Source organism: Panthera tigris, chromosome B2, assembly GCF_018350195.1.
Source record: "Panthera tigris isolate Pti1 chromosome B2, P.tigris_Pti1_mat1.1, whole genome shotgun sequence".
Taxonomy (NCBI): Eukaryota; Metazoa; Chordata; class Mammalia; order Carnivora; family Felidae; genus Panthera; species Panthera tigris.
The window spans coordinates 149634105-149650940 of NC_056664.1; the positions used below are offsets into that span (position 1 = coordinate 149634105).

Sequence of the window (16836 nt, forward strand, 5' to 3'; positions counted from 1 at the left end):
AATCAGGGCCCTTTGGACATGGGGCCAAACAGACTTTGTGCGGGTCTTACGCACAGCTTTTAAGGGAAACTTTCTGCGGCCGGTTAAGTCAGTCCTTGGAGGCCCAAGAGCTATTATGGACAAAGCTACCGCTGCACATGTAGAGTCACTCGGCCAGTAGGTGCTTCTGTCCTGTTCTTTATGCCGCATTTCATGGTCAGAGTTCTTGGTTTCGTAGACAGCGTGCACACCAAGTCCTCTTGGAAAAAAGGAGGAGACGGAGCTTTCGTTAAGTGCCACTTGCTGGGGACTGACTGTGGGCTTTCACGCGTGGTTTGCACATCATTGAATCGAGGTACCACCCTTCATAAGACACACTAAAAAAACAATGTGTCGCCAATGAAACTGTGACCAATATTTTCTCGTCTCTTAGAGTTCCTGTTTTATTCTTTTTTTTATTAAAAAAATTCTTTTTACATTTATTTATTTATTTAAAATTTTTTTTAATGTTTGTTTATTTTTGACAGAGAGAGAGAGAGAGAGCATGAGCAGGGGAGGGGCAAAGAGAGAGGTAGACACAGAATCCGAAGCAGGCTCCAGGCTCTGAGCCGTCAGCACAGAGCCCGACGTAGGGTTCAAACCCACAGACCGTGAGATCATGACCTGAGCCGAAGTCAGACGCTCAACCGACTGAGCCACCCAGGTGCCCCTACATTTATTTATTTTTGAGAGACAGAGAGAGACAGCGTGAGCAGGGGAGGGGCAGAGAGAGAGGAAGACACAGAATCCGAAGCAGCCTCCAGGCTCCGAGCTGTCAGCACAGAGCCCGACGCGGGACTCGAACCCACGGACCGTGAGATCATGACCTGAGCTGAAGTCAGATGCCCAACCGACTGAGCCACCCAGGCGCTCCCTATTTTATTCTTATTTTGAAAACTTTTGAAGATTCATTTAGGTATCAGTTTGTTTATTGAGGATATTTTTATACGGTGAGATACACAGACCGTGGTGCTCAGTGAGACGAGCTTAGCTCTGGCAAGCAGGAATGCCCATGGAAGTCACATCCTTCAAGACAGAGAAGGTCTCTATCACCGGGCGAGCTCCCTCAGGCCCTTCTGGGTCAGTGCCTTCTTAGAGGCAACTACTGTTCTGATTTCCATTATCCCATGGTTCTGTGTTACTCTTACCTGGGCCAGAATTTCATATAAATGGAATAATGCACTGTATGCCCCCTTGTTTCTGTTTTGCTCATTATAATAGTTTTGAGATTCATCCTTATTGATTATCTATATTACCTATTTATTCTCTATACTTTGTATGCATAATTGCATATTGTATGCATACTCCACAATTTGTGCACTTTCCACTTAATGGATATTTTATTTTTTATTTATTTATTTGTTATTTATTTATTTATTTATTTATTCATTCCACTTAATGGATATTTCAATTGCTTCCAGGTTAGGGTTCTTACAAATAAGTTTCCATATATGTTCTTATACGTTATTTTATGGATGTTTTATCCATTACTCTTGGGTATTTACCCAAGAGTAGATTTCCAAAGCGTTCCTATCATTTGCATTTGTGTGAGAGTCCCAGCCCTTGGCTTTGGCATTTTTACTTTGAGCCAGTCTAGTGGCACATAGTCCTAGACCATTTTTCAAGTGTTTATTGTTCAGTTACTTATCTTTGACGTATCTATTCAAATATTTGCCCAATTTAATTCTTCGTCTTTTTTTATTAGTCTGTAGGAGTCATTTATATAGCCTGAATCTTTGTCGGATGTATGCCTTAGGGACATTTTCTCACAGTCTGTGGCCTGGACTTTTACTTTTTTCTTGGTGTGTTTTGGTGAGTATATGTTTTCAGTTTTAGTAGAGTCTAATTTACTACATATTTCTTCTGTACTTAAGGCTTTCTGTATCGGACCTAAAAAGTGTCTAACCCAGTGTCACAAACGCAGGCTCACGTATTTTCTTTAGACGCTTTACAGTGTTTAGCTTTTATGATGAGATTTCAAAGTCTTTTCAAATAAATTGTTGTGTGTGGTGTACTTTAGACTTTTTTTTGGAGCGTAGATAGCCTGTTGTTCTAGAATCATTTGTTGAAAAGACTTTCCCTCTTTGAATTGCTTTGGTGCCTTGTTAAATATCAATTGAACATGTATTCTGCGGTCTGTTTATGAAGTCTTCATTTTTTCCCATTATCTATTTAGCTATCTCGATTCCAGTCACATACTGTCTGGAGAGGCAGCTTTATAACGACCTTTAAAATGCAGCAATATTAGTCCTCCAACTTTGTTCTTTCAAAAGAGTGCTTTGGATATTTCAGGTCTTTTGATTTTCCAAATACATTTTAGAATGAAAATGCCAATTTCCACAAAAGAGCATCTTAGGGATTTGTTGGAAGTTATGTTGAAACCACAGACAGTCTGGGAAGAATGAACGTTGTAACATCACCGAGTCTTCTGGTCCATGAACATGGCACCTCTCTCTCTACCTGTATGGGTTTCCTTTCATTTCCCTCAGCAGTGCTTTTTCAATGTCTTGCACATCTTTTCATAAACTTATTTCATGTTTTTGATGGTATTGGAAATGCCTTTTAAAAATGGTACTTTCTAGTTATTCCTTGCTACTACATAGACAGGTGATTTTTGCCTATTGACATTGTGTCTTGAGGGTTTGCTGTATTCACTTATTAATTCTAGCAGTTTTTTCTTGGTAGATGTTTTAGATTCTTTTTACGTACATAATCCTGTCATGTGTGATTAGAGAAAGTTCTACATCCCCCCCCCCCATCTTTCTGTGTTTCTATTTCTTATCTTTACTACGTTGCCCAGGACACCCAGTATAATGATAAGTGGTGACACAATTTCCAATCTTAGAGCGAATGCATTAAGTCTTTGATCATCCAATCTGATGTTAGCTGTGCGTTTTTAAAATATATGCTTTTCCGGTGGCTCAGTTGGTTAAGTGTCCAACTTTTGGTTTCAGCTCAGGCCGTGATCTCCCGGTTCATGAGTTCAAGCCCTGCATCAGGCTCTGCGCTGACAGGGCGGAGCCTGCTTGGCATTCTCTTGCTCCCTCTCTCTCTGCTCCTCCCCTGCTCACTCTCTCTGTCTCTCAAAATCAATACGTAAACTTTAAAAAATTAAGAAAATAAAATATATATACTTTTTATCAGATAGAGAAAGTTTTCTTCTAATACCAGTTTTCTGGGCGTTTTGCCATTTCGTGAATGAAGTAATTCACCTTAATAAAAATAACACCTAAGTTTTCTTTGCATAAAAATGGATAGTTTTACCGTAACTGAAAACATTTGCATTTAGGGTATAATGTCATTAAAACATCTAAAGGAGTTACTGAGTATTATTTCTAGTATTTTATTTTATTTAAAAAAATTTTTTATGTTATTTATTTTTGACAGAGAGAGAGAGATAGAGCATGAGTGGGGGAGGGAAAGAGAGGGAGACACAGAATCCGCTGCAGGCTCCAGGCCCCGAGCTGTCGGCCCAGAGCCCGACACAGGGCTCGAACTCACAGGCCGCGAGATCATGACCTGAGCCGAAGTTGGACGCTCAACCGACTGAGCCACCCAGGCGCCCCTCTAGTATTTTAAATAGTCCCTCAATTTTGAAAGACGCCTTATCCTTCTTTCTACATACACTCCTATATTATTCCATTAGCTCTTCTGACCCTCTCAGGAGGCAGTTAGACTGGTGTGATACTACGTGGCAAGCGATGCCATCATTTACATGACTTCCCTAAAGCCATGGGCCAGGTCGGACGAAGCAGTCTTGACTCTGTGTTTCTTCATATCTTATTCAGTCTTCTCTACTTCACATCATGCAACCTGCCCCATATTTTGGGGAGGATTGCCAGAGATTTAAGTAACGATGCTGACTTTGAAAATTAATTTTTCCTCATTGTCTCTTCCTTTATAGAACTAAATGAGAGTAAATAGAAAATAGAATCTGTCAGTATAAACTCGATACGAATTAATGCAAATACAATAAGCAAGAGCCATTAGGGTAATGTATGGGCACACTTTCAATACCTGCAAATCGTTTCTGAAGAACCCTTACGGCGTTGGCTGCTGTTGAATGGCGAATTCATGTGATTCTTTAATATGAGGTGTGTCTGGGAAAACAGAATGTTCCAAGAGCAGAGTATCATGTGGATAAAGGGACACAGGGTCCCTTTACAAAGAACCACAATAACCATCCAGCCACCCACCATCTGGGCGTCACTCTCCCCCACGACACAAACAACGGAAACCCTGTTGTGGAGAATTTGGGACCTGGAGTGGCGTCCTTACAAACTGTGCCGACAGCTAAGGGCGGAACAGAGGAAACTCAGAATCAAGAAGAGGACTGGAACCGCCTGTTGACCTGCTGGTGTTACAATTCTGCATCTGTGGTGGTGGGCACGCAATGGGCAACAGCGTCAAATATTTTGCTTTTTAGAAAGCTTCCCAGGATTCTGTGCCTGTCGAAAAGTAAGCAGAGAAACCCTAAATATTAACGTGAAACTCTTGGAAGGTGAGCTAGCCAAAACTTACTGCTGCAGCCTGCATACCCATGAAATATGGCCGAACCCAAAGGTCTCTTGTCTGTCTGTTTTTTGGAATGGATGTAATTTCTTTAAATGCATTTGGGGCATCATCATACTAAAATCAAGTGGGGCATACTTGATGAGATCATTAACTAAGTGCTTTTTTTTTTTTTTTCTTTAAGTTCAAAAATGTCCTGCAGCCATTTGTTATAATCTGACTTCCCTCTGGTCGTCAGATTATTTGAACACACTTTCAGACACATTATAAGTCACTGAAATCTATTGATGTCTTGGGAGATAAAATAATTTTAAAAGCTAAGTAATTTTTTTTAATCCCACCAAATTTGCAGAGGTAGTTTTCTAAAAGCACAGAGTGGTTATACGACTGTAGAAATGAAAATTTACGGAGACAAGTTGGCGTTGCACTCATGTTTCTACTTTAATATTTTCATGAAAAAGTACTGAGGCAGATTACTGCTCAAAGTGCTAATTACTTCTGAGGAATCTGCTCGGCACGGGGTGCGTGGCCCAGGAGGCCACGTGTCTGAGCCACACACGTCGGCAAGCACGTGGAGTCGGGCACAAATGCACCTGCGTGGAACCGCACGAGCGTAGATGGAACGGATTGTGGAAGAGAGAGCGGCGCAGTCACCACAGTTATGTTGGGTCAAGTGGCTCACGGTATCAGCATGGCATGCCACGAAGCCATGGCGAGAGGAGGGCCATCTAGAGTACCGAAAGCCAGTGGCCTGGATGAGAACGGACTCGACGAACTGAACGGAAGGCTGCTTGTTTGTGGAGGATGTTGAGCTTTGCTGGCATGACGGGTTGTATACGCCAGGTTGGAGGGTCGAGAGGTGTCTCTGTGGCCAGACGCCGAAAGCGCTGGATGGACGCGTGGCAGAAATAGCACTCTCGGATTTCCCCATTCTGATGCTTGAATATGTGATTGAAAAACTCTACGTGGATGGTATTGAAAGTATCTAAATTTTCTTTGGGGCTGCGAGTCTAGTTCTTTATAGGACCTCTTATCTGTGTGTCTCTGTGCCCGGTGGGTTCTGTAAACCTTGTGCTCAACATTAATAATACTCCCAAGTTTGTGTAGAACCTATCACTTTGTAGGTGTTGTGCCATTCGGTCACACAGTCCTCCTGGGAGGCAGGATGGGCTTAAGTGAGGATTAGATTTCTGCTAAAGTTGGTCAGACAAGAGGTTGAGGGGCCGAGGAAAGCTGGGGGCCTGACTCCTACTCCTGAACCTGACCTTTTCCCTAATGACATCATCCTGGCTCAGAACAGCCATCCCATCCTGTCCCATCGCCCCCACAGCTGCACTGGGAGTTTTCTATTCCCTTTCCTTTCCTTTCCTTTCCTTTCGTTTCCTTTCCTTTCCTTTCCTTTCCTTTCCTTTCCTTTCCTTTCCTTTCCTTTATTTATTTTGAGAGGAAGAGAGAGAAAGCGGTGGAGAGGCAGAGAGGGAGAGAGAATTCCAAGCAGGCTCTGTGCTGACAGGATCGTCGGCACAGAGCCCGACCCAGGGCTCCAACTCATGAACCACGAGGTCATGACCTGAGCCGAAGTCGAGCCGACGTTGGATGCTTAACCCACTGTGCCACCCAGACGCCCCTCCCTGGGCGCCTCCTTTCCTAATGCTTTATGGGGCCTCCCTCCACGTGTTTCCGGACCTTCCTTGAAACCTATTTCTGTGGGGCCCTTTTAAAGCCCTGCGTCTGTGTCTCAGTGTTTGAAAGTTTCTGGATTTGTGGTAAAATAAGCTTTGTTCCATGTTTATCTCCACTTATAAGTGCTTCATGCCCTTTATGAACAAAGGGTGTCTGTGTCATCTCCCTGTGGCCCCAGCGTGAGCCGAGGTCAGGTCCCCTGGGGCTGGTGCTGCCTTAGGGAGGGAGAGCCACTTTCCAAAGCAGAAATCGAGTTTCTGTTTAGCCTCTGTTCCTAGGGGTTGTCATCGGTTTGTCTAAAGACCTTCTTCCTTCATCATGGCCCTTAGCAGTGGAACACAGAACTGCATTTCTCCAACAAGTTTGAATTCCCCACATGGAGCCAGATTTACCAAATAAAATTGCTTAATTTAACATTTCTAACTGACCAGGATGTTTATGCAACAAACACGAGATTTCTTCTGACTCAGCTATAATATCTTCTATATTTTACAACGTTCTTGGCAAATTATAAGAGATTGTTGACTTAATCTTACTTTGCTTGTGATGAACCTTCAAATATGAAATAAAATACTCCAAAGGGACATTTCGAGAATTTCCCAGAACCATTTCTATAGATACAGAATGTCCTTGGATAGAACTTGAGAAGTATTTTGTGCCCAAATAATCACACCATAAATTCTGTTCACTAATAAAACTTCTGAAAAGGAACCAAGTGGACGTTCACAGTGAGCAGTGTGTTTTCCAGGGTGCGTGCTGGGAATCAGCTCTTCTCCCAAGTGTGTGAGTCCTGGTAGTCCTGGGCTAACTGCTCTGAGGGTTTCCTCTGAGAGGTGTGGCTCTGCTCTGCCTTCCCTAGTGACTTCTCATGGTCTGAAGTGACTCACGGGGCAATGCGGGCCACAAGTGCCAATCACTGCCCTTTTCTTCTTGCCAGTTTCCAAGTTGTGGTTGGAGCGAAAGCTCCTTTATGATGACCATGTGAGCATGGATGGATTTTATTTATGGAGCTGTGTATTTGCTGAGCGAACTCCAGCATATGCAGAAGAGGACAGAACTTACAGGGAACAGATTAAAATTTTAAAAGAGCTGCCTGGTGGCGTTATAAGAGATGCAGTGGCCGTGAGTTATTGTTGTGGATTAGAGCTGAATTACATCTTTAGAAATCACCCGCGTCGCGTGGGTCGCCTCGCCGGCGCACCTGGAACAGTGCCTGACGGGACCTTCAGCCAGTGCGTCGGGTACCCCGATCGTTGGAGTGTTATTGTTGAAATGAAAACCAAATGCCCGATCCTAATGTTGGGCTATTTTAGGATCAGAACATTGTTGCTTAAAGGACTTAATATACAGCCAAAAAAACTCTGATTCTGGGTAAGTGGAGCCACAGGGGATTTATTGGAAATACTTGGAGGCCTCGAAGAGTGGGAGTTGCACAGCCAAGTGTTCCCCAGGGTCCCGGAGTGGGTTCCTGTGGTCTGGACAGTCCCGCGGAGACCTTCTCCCGGCCTCCTTTGTGTTCACGTGCCAGGGACACGGCACCCAAGTAGGCACGGCTGTGCCCGGGGCAGGAGTCTGCACCCTGGACTCGGGGCGGATCGGGCCGTTTCTGTACTCGGCCCGGAACGCTTGCCGCTAGGACCTTCTGGGTCCCAGGGTTTCTGTACCGGGACCAGAGCACTGGCTGTTGGGAACAGGAAGTGTGCCGTGCACCCAGAGACCAAGGTTTTCCTTCTCCCTCTTGCTCATGACCGTGATTTTGGCATCTACTGTGACATTGGAATGATTTAAGGCCTCTCTGATTATCCTACAAAATGTCCACCTGGACAGATACGCTGATTGATGAAGCCGCAGTCGTGCTCATCTGGTTTCAGGAGTCTGCGTCCGGCCCAGGAGGCCACGGCAGGGAAAACACTTTCTAGTGGGAACACAGAGGAGGGTCTGAAACGCAACATGTGAATGTTTTTTTCGAGGGGGTACACGGAAGTTTGTATGGTTTTTAACAAGTCTCCTAGCATTTGGCAATACAGTCGGTAAGGGACAAGTCACGAAATTCCACACATCGGGGTCCTTGTGTTGTAATCGGAGTGGCCAGAGGAACTGCAACCTGGGTCCTTCTCTCACTGTCGATACCAGAACCGCTTATCGTCTAAAGAGTGGTTCCTAGGGGCGCCTGGGTGGCTCAGTCGGTTAAGCGGCCGACTTCGGCTCAAGTCATGATCTCGCGGTCCGTGAGTTCGAGCCCCGCGTCGGGCTCTGTGCTGGCAGCTCGGAGCCTGAAGCCTGTTTCGGATTCTGTGTCTCCCTCTCTCTGACCCTCCCCCGTTCATGCTCTGTCTCTCTCTGTCTCAAAAATAAATAAACGTTAAAAAAATTAAAAAGAAAAAGAGCAGTTCCTCGAGGGCCTGTTAGGTGCCAGGCCATCCCAGCTGACACTTGGGAAGCACGGTCCTCGTGCTCCGCTCGTGCATCTAACCTCCTTCATCCTCGTGGGACCCCCTGAGTTGGGTGCTGGTCCCCCACGGCACATTCTTTCTCAGCTTCTCGGCGGTCCCACCTGCTCGATGTTACGTCGACAGTCGCAAAGTCCCTGTGAACTGCAGTCAGCTGGTTCCGAACAGACTAAAGCGTGGTTTATGGAAAATCGCTTCATAAGCAGGAAAGTGCTATAAAGATTTTATATCCACTCAAGGCATCGTGCTCTCCGTTTCCTTCCTTTGGAGAAATGCGAAGGCAAAAGAATGCCATTACTCGATTCCATAGAGAAGCTCAGGCGGAGGACGGGTGTGTTCCCGGGGCTGTGGGCCTGGGGTCCCTCAGGGCAGCTCAGGGGGAGAGGGCCCACAGCCCTGGGGGCCCGGAGCCGCCCTACCGTTAGCCACGTATGTGCCCGGGGACACAGGGCTCTGTTCTCTGCAGTGATTCCGTGAGTGAGAGCCTGACCGGTCCCACCTCCGACACTTCTGTGATCGGCCTTGACCTCGAGCCTCCTGGGGTCAGGGGGTGAGTGGCCGGGTCTCCGCATGTCCGCTCGAGGGGCTGAGTGGTCAGAGGCCCTCCCGGAGAAAGCCCACTGCGAAGACAAAGTGCAGACAAGCGCACACATTTGGAATTCTTTAAAATGGGGGAGGAGGGAGATTTAATTTGCCGGTGTTAATTTTTACCCTTTTGTGTCTAGGCCGGAATTATCCAGAACAGGAGTGTTTGGAATATGCTGACCATTTCTAGATTGCATTTCAGACCGTGTGTGACTCTACAGCGAAGGATAAAGTGCTCCCCAGGTTTTACTTTGTTGGGCTCGAGTTCCTTACCCTCTGAGGATTATGGAGTAGACCGCACTCACCTTGTGGGGGTGCTGGAGTGCGGATAGCCCCGTGCAGTCGGCTTGCTTGCAGAGCTGTTTGTCCTCCACATCTTCATGTAAATTCGGGTTAGTTAACCCCTGGTGTGTGATATAGTGATTCAGCACCCGGGTCGCACCTGCTGCCCACCTCCCTCCCTCTGGTGGCCGTCGGTATGTTCTCCGTAGTTGAGAGTCTGGTTCTTGGTTCTCCTGTCTCTCTCTCACCCCGTGTTCATTCTCTTTGTGTCTTAAATTCTACATGTGAGGGAAATCATCTGATGTTTGTCTTTCTCTGACTGACGTATTTTACGGAGCATAATACATTCTAACTCCATCCACATTGTTACAAACGGAATGGAAAGATTCCATTCTTTTTTATGGCTGAGTAGTATTCCATTGTGTACATGTACCACATATTCCTTATCCGTTCATCCATCGATCGACACCTTGGGCTCTTTCCATCATTTGACGATTGTCGATAACGCTGCTGTAAACATCCAAGGGCATGTATCCCTTTGAACTCGTGTTTTGGTATTCTTTGCATAAATACCTAGTAGTGCGGTTGCTGGATTATTGGGTAGTTCTGTTTTTAACTTTTTTGAGGAACCTCCATACTGTTTTCCAGATGGCTTATTTATTTATTTATAAATATTTATTTAATTATTTTGAGAGAGAGAGAGAGTGTGCATGAGCAGGGGAGGGGCAGAGAGAGAGAGGGAGAGAGAGGGAATCCCAAGCAGGCGCCATACTGGCAGCCCAGAGCCCAATGTGGGGCTCAAACTCACAAACTGTGAGATCATGAGCCGAAATCCAGAGTCGAACGCTTTACCTCCCAAGCCCCCCTGGTGCCCCCAGGAGGCATATTGAAGTCAGTGTCACACAGGGGGCGCGAGAACCGCATCTGCCCGGAGGTCGGACGGGTGCAGGCTGACAAACCGGTCAGACCTTGTGCTTCTGAGTTTGACGGGTCTGGATCTGAGCTCTGGGTCAGCCCCTTCCTAGCCGCGTGGCCTTCCCCAAGTGGCTTATCCGTGCCTCTGTTTTCTCATCTGCCAAATGGCTGCCTGAGAAAGCCCACGAAATGAATTAGGGCAGGTCTAGCCCTTGGAAAACCCTACGAGCAGCTGCTTGTTACATGAGTGGTGGATGCCGTGAGATTGTGCCTCTGTCACCGTTAGCAGCAAGCATTTTCCACAGTCACCGGTGCCATCGTGTGCCGTGGACACGCCCTGTGGCTGTCGCAGCCGTGTGGCCCCAGGCTCGCCGTCTGCCGAGACTGGGTTCCTCGGTGCTCGGACATAAGCTGGGCTTGTGTACTTTCACGTCCTTTGCTTCAGCGTCATCTTAAATAAAAGTTGGTGACAAAATTGAAAGTAGAAACTAATTGATAATTAAAAGTCCAGCACTGATTTGCAAAAAAAAAAAAAAAAAAGTAAGTTTGCAAATACTGACAAACGGCCTCAGTTTTTACAACCTGGACTGAAACCTGGGTGCGGGACCACAGGCCGATGCTGCCGTCCGGATCGTCGTGCACCCAGAGCCACCCCTCCTTTAACAGGTGGCTGCCGGTCACCTGGGCCCACCGTGCCTCCCTGAGCCCTGCCGACCCGGCCCCCCTCCGACTGGCCAGCCTCTGCCCCTTCCTCCCCGGCTTCCTGCAGCCTTCCGGTCGCACCCGCGGGCCCCGCGAGGGACCCACTGCGCTCACGCCTCTGTCCTTTGTCCCCAGTGTCCTCCTGCGACCAGGAGCAGCAGTCGGCCCTGGAAGAGGCCAGGCAGCCCAAGAACGACAACGTGGTGATTCCGGAGTGCGCCCACGGCGGGCTCTACAAGCCGGTGCAGTGCCACCCGTCCACCGGCTACTGCTGGTGCGTCCTCGTGGACACCGGACGCCCCATCCCCGGCACGTCCACCAGGTAGCGCTGCGCCCGCGGGCCGGGAGGCGCGGGCGGGAGGCCGGGGAAGGCGCGCCTGCTGTGGGTGCCGCCGTCACGGGTGCCCGGCCCCAGACCTCGCTCTGCTGCCCGGACAGCGCCGTGGGGCTGCCGCGGACACGAATGGCTCCGGCCGTCGGCACCTGGAGCACGCCGCCCCTCCGACGGCCCCCGGGAGCTGCCAGCGTGCAGCGGGGAGCGGTGACGGCTGAGGCTCCCGGGCCCCGATTCCGGCCGGCTGCAGTCGGGCAGGCGGGCTCGGTATCCAGCAGGGTGGGCGGCAGAATGCGCCGCGTGTCCACGGCGGGCTTCCCCTGCTCTGCCTGTGGCACGGGGAGCCCCGCGTTTTCTAAGCCGGAAGAACCGATCGCCCCAAATGGCTTTCTTTTTCCTGTTTGTTTTTTCCAAATGGCTTTCTTTAGCATAAAATCAAGACCGTGTGCTAAAGGCGAGCTCAGCAAGAGCCGTTCAAGGGTCTGAGATGCAGACGCATCTATTCCCTCGTATTGTGTGTGAGTTTGAGCCAGGCGGTTGCGTCATCGCGCCCGAAGCGCACGAACTGCTCGTGGAATTGGGATAGACACGAGTGAAGATGCGTTTGCAGTCCTTTGTTGCGTGAATCGAGTTTGAATCTTCGTAGATTGATAAGATAATTCGCCAATGTACAAAAATATTTCAAAAGTCATCCAATCCGGCCGCTGGTTTCATATCTAGCACCTAGGCGTGAGCGTTTTGACGCTTCTGGAATTATTTCCCCCAGCCTTTCAAGGGTGACCATGAGACATTTAGGGGAGGAAGCCGCCCAAGTGGATTCCAGGCGGCCGAAGGACAGGTGACCGGCTCGCAAACGTCTGGTCGACGTGCGGTGCGCCCACACCTGGTCCCCGTCCGGGACAAGCAGGGAGCAAATCGGAAGAACACAGTGGCATCCAAGCCGCTTCTTGGTGGCCAGCGAGTCACCCGTTCTGGCCACACGCCTTCCGTGCCCGCCCAGAGCAGACCCCCGCCCAGGCCTGCAGGCCGGAGAGTGGGGCTCAGCGACTACACGGCTCCTGCAGGAAAGCGTCCACACAAGTGTGCCCTGCACGGCTTGAGAAGAACGTAAATCTGTTTAGGGTGTTGGCGTGAGTGCTTTGTCTTGGTTCCCGTGCCCGTGTGTGTAGGGACTGTTTCCTAAAAACCTTTCTCAGGAAGCAGTATTTCTGCCTTTAGAACTCAGGCTTGTTCACTGTGCATTTAGGTTGGGGCCTTTGCTCCCCAGGCCAGGGCTTGTGCTGCTGCCCTGATGGCCCCTCGGCCACACCTCCGGAAACGGGGGCCAGGCTCGCCGGGAGAGGCTTTGTTCACACTGGCCAACGGAAATCCTTATGCTGTCGAAACCAGAACTGCTCGTATTGGCTCTGAGATGACCGGACCAGGGTTTACGGTGTCGTCCCTAGGGGACCTGTATGCATTTTTATCATAATCAGACAAACAATATAGGAACCCCTCTTCCCTCCCATCTGTCCCGATTTCTTTCTGCCCAGACTTTATCGTGACTTCAAAAACTTCAGGGAGAAGAGCATCAAGTTCTCATTTTCTCAGAATTTGCCTACAGAAGGAGTAGAATTTGCCTACAGAAGGGAGTACCTCCCTCTTAGAACTTTGAGTTTCAAGAAACAGCATTAAATTAAACCCAGTGAGGAAGACCCTTTGGATGCCTGCATTTCTGTCTCATCCCTCCACCCACCCGTACATCCGTGCATCTGTCCATCCGTCTATCATCCATCCGTGGACATAAACAGTGAGGGGCCATGTTTACCTCAGGTGAGAATTACAGAGATGAAGAAAGCTGCATTTCAGTTGACGCTACGATTTGGTGATGTCACTGATGACACAGGATCTCCCAGGTCTTTACTTTGACATCCTCGCTGTGTTGTCTTTAGCCTTGAATGGACTCTTCTCATGGTCATAAGATGGCTGCAGGCATCCGGGCATCTCATCCAGACACCACAGTGCTCAGAGGATACACAGCCCATTTCTTTACCGGGAGTCCAAACAACCTTCCCTAAACGTTACCTAGCAAATTTAATTCATGGATTGTTGGCCAGAACTGGATCGCACGACCACGGGCAAACTCATGACTGGCATGAAAAATGGACCTGGTTTAGACTGATCTCTAGAGAGGCATGGATGTTGGGAAATCAAAATTATCCACCTTAAGGGATATCTGATAAGCTGCGGGCCAGCCTCACCCACATCTACGACTGGCTGTACTGTGACTGGGCAGGAAGCCTGCAGAAAGTCCTCTTTCTGTCACATCGAAGCTATTTTCTTACGATTTTCTGAAACAAGCAGTTCCAGGGAGATACTTTGTAGTTTCGCTGTATATTTGTGTAGATGGTGCACGTTTTTTCCCTCAGTTATCGTCTATATTTGCCGACGGGAAGAGTAATTTAAAGCTCCAAGACAGAGAGAAGGCATAGAAATAAAATGCACCGTCGTTGTAAGCCAGGTAGCTCCCTTTTCCTCGTCTCACCAGGCCAGGTAATGAAAACTCCCGGATGTTGGGGCCGGGGACAGTAGAAGTACGTGTTTGCCTGCCAGCGTGGAGAGTGGCTTCCGTCCAGCACAGAATTTCTGGTTCGGATGATCATCGGGGCAGAAACGGGTTGGGCCACGCGCAGACGTGCCTCTTGGTTCTCCTGCCTTTTGGTGTCAGAACTGGCATCTTGGCTGTAGAGTGGTGATTCCCTGTGGGCCGGGGCCCAGGCACCCGCGTGAGCCCACGCCCATGCGTGGTCCAGTGGGATCTGGGAGGAGAGGGGCGGGTTCCAGCCGGCCCCTGCTTCATAGTGGGGAGAGCTGAGTGGGCTATCCGATTATCCGACTAAGCGTGGATCGGGCTGATGGCCAGCTCCTACATTAGCTCCCAGAGCAGAGCCATCTGTCTTTCACTTTCCTGATGGCCGATGAAGCATTCGCCCATCTGCCATTAGACTTCAGGCTGTTCTTTTCTTTTTTTCTTTTTTTTTAATATTTATTTATTTTGGGGAGACAGAGTGCAAGCAGGGGAGGGGCAGAGAGAGGGAGACACAGAATCCGAAGCAGGCTCCGGGCTCTGGGCTGTCAGCACAGAACCTGACGCGGGGCTCGAACTCACGAAGCGTAGGATCGTGACCTGAGCCAACGTCGGACGCTTACCTGACTGAGCCACCCAGGGGCCCCAGACTTCAGGCTGTTCTTACCTCGCAGTAGGGCAGCCCCCCCATTCCCCACCCCAGAGCCCGACTCTGTCACTGGCCAAGTGCACGCGAAATCACCCTCCTCCCCAGCGGAGAGCCTGGTATCTGACGGGCAAGCAGACAGTCGAGAGATGCTCATTTTTACTTCACACAAGTGAGCGAAACGCTATTGAAAAGAATGTGAGGGGCGTAAACACTGAATTTGTTTTTACTTGAGACCTCAAAGGCGTTAATTCTGTTCCTTGAGATCGCCATTTCCGCAAGTTACGGCGTGTCACCATCCTCTTAAAGAGGCAGAATGCTGTCATTTAAGTATACATACATTTTTGAATCCGCACGTGTAGGATTCTTAAGAGCTCTCCAGTGAAACCTGGGACCAAGCCGGAAGGACGAGCGTGGCTGGCTTCCAGGCCGCTTCAAAGAAAGGCTCGGAGCGGGGGACCGCCACGCGGAGGGCTCCGCACAGAGTCCACGTCGTGGGTTAGCCTCTGACCCCGCAGAGCGGCCCGTGGCTGTCCCCGAGGGGCACCCCCTGCTACTCCTGCAAACGGGACGTGCCCCCAGTGGCCGGGCACTTGACTGTCCGCCGGGAGTTCCGTCCCCAGCTCCCGCCTGTCCCGTCAGCAGCGGGGGTGCTTGCTCGGCTCCTCACACGGCCGTCAGCTGTGATGGTGTCCGTTCCCACACGGGCACCGGTTCCAGCCTGTTCCAGCCCGCGGACACGGACCGGAGCCTGCGATAGAGACCGCGAGTAGTTCTGCAAACGTCACCCGTGAGAACGGGAGCTTAGCAGCAATCCCTCGACCTCTGGCTGCTTTCGCGCGCTCTCTCTGGGTGGATTTTGGCTCCCCTGTGCCCGCTGCGGTTCCGGGTGTGGGGGCCACCCTGCTTGAGGCGGGTCCCCTCGCCTGTGCTCAGGGTCTCGTGACTGTGGGCCCGCTGCCGTCGACGCCGAACCCCACTGCGTTCCAGGCGAGTGTGAACGTGACAGCTTAACTGTGCGCCTGAGTGCGTGGGGGACGCTTCAGGTTCAAAATCAACGTTTTGAAAAGTCCGTTTCGTTTGTGTGAGTGAGTGTTAACTTCTCTGGCATCAAAGAGACTTTTCAGGGTGGGGGGCGGGGGCTCGGGTTCCCCCTGGCGCTTCCAGCCGCAGCGGGTCGTCCCCCCCGGCCCCGGGACTGGGCACCGGGGAGACGCTGGAGTTTCTTTTGTTCCCTGTGGCGGGAAAACAAAACAGCAAAGAGAAAGAGGAACCCGAAGTGACCTGTGAGAAGGAAACGTGGTGCCCCGCCCCTTCCTCCCGGAGTGAGGAAGGAGACCTCGGCAGAAGGGACGCTGGAACCTCGATCACTTCCCTGAAAGTCAGCAGGGGTCGGTCCGGAACATTCCACCTACGTCCCCTCCCCCAGCTCACACTGTCCAAGACTCTTTCCAGACCCGGCTGACCGCGTGGGGTGCTCAGGGAGGCAGGTCCCGCAGGTAGAGGCCCCGCGGCACGGGGGCCGTCCTCCCTGCGGCCTGGGTCTCCACTGCCGGTGCTCCCACATGCGTTCCTGAGGAGCCGTCGGGAGGCCCTCGGGGGGCCAGTGCCGGCTGCCGGCCTGGCGTCAGAGCCCTCAGCAGAGGTGCCCGGGGGCCCGTCAGTGCTAGAGCCACCCCTGCACCTGCTCTCCTGAGGGGGCTCCACGCGGCCCCCCACCCCCCTGTCCGTTCTCTGCGCCTTTCTGTCCACTTGATGGGGGCCGGGCGTAGTGTTTTCTTTCTCCTTCCCTCCCTCCTCCCTCCCTCCCCCCTCCCTCCCTTCCTCCCTCCCTCCCTCCTCCCTCCCTCCCTCCTCCCTCCCTTCCTTCCTTCCTTCCTTCCTTCCTTCCTTCCTCCCTCCCTCCCTTCCTCCCTCCCTCCCTTCCTCCCTCCCTTCCTCCCTCCCTCCCTTCCTCCCTCCCTCCCTCCCCCCTCCCTCCCTTCCTCCCTTCCTTCCTCCCTCCCTCCCTTCCTTCCTCTCTCCCTCCCTCCCTCCCTCCCTTCCTTCCTTCCTTCCTTCCTCCCTCCCTCCCTTACTTCCCTCCCTCCCTCCCTTCCTTCCTTTCTCCCTCACTTTCTTCCTTCCTTCCTCCCTCCCTTTC

At 50.5% G+C, this 16836-nt stretch overlaps 1 protein-coding gene across 4 annotated transcripts in view; it reads left to right on the plus strand.

Moving 5' to 3' along the window:
* Window positions 1-16836, plus strand: part of SMOC2 (SPARC related modular calcium binding 2) — a 167108-nt gene that overhangs the window by 104520 nt on the left and 45752 nt on the right. For all 4 annotated transcript variants that reach the window (XM_042987545.1, XM_042987546.1, XM_042987547.1 and 1 more), the window contains exon 8: window positions 11283-11469. In XM_042987545.1, the coding sequence (XP_042843479.1) occupies window positions 11283-11469 (187 nt within the window). The remainder of the gene's footprint in view (window positions 1-11282; window positions 11470-16836) is intronic.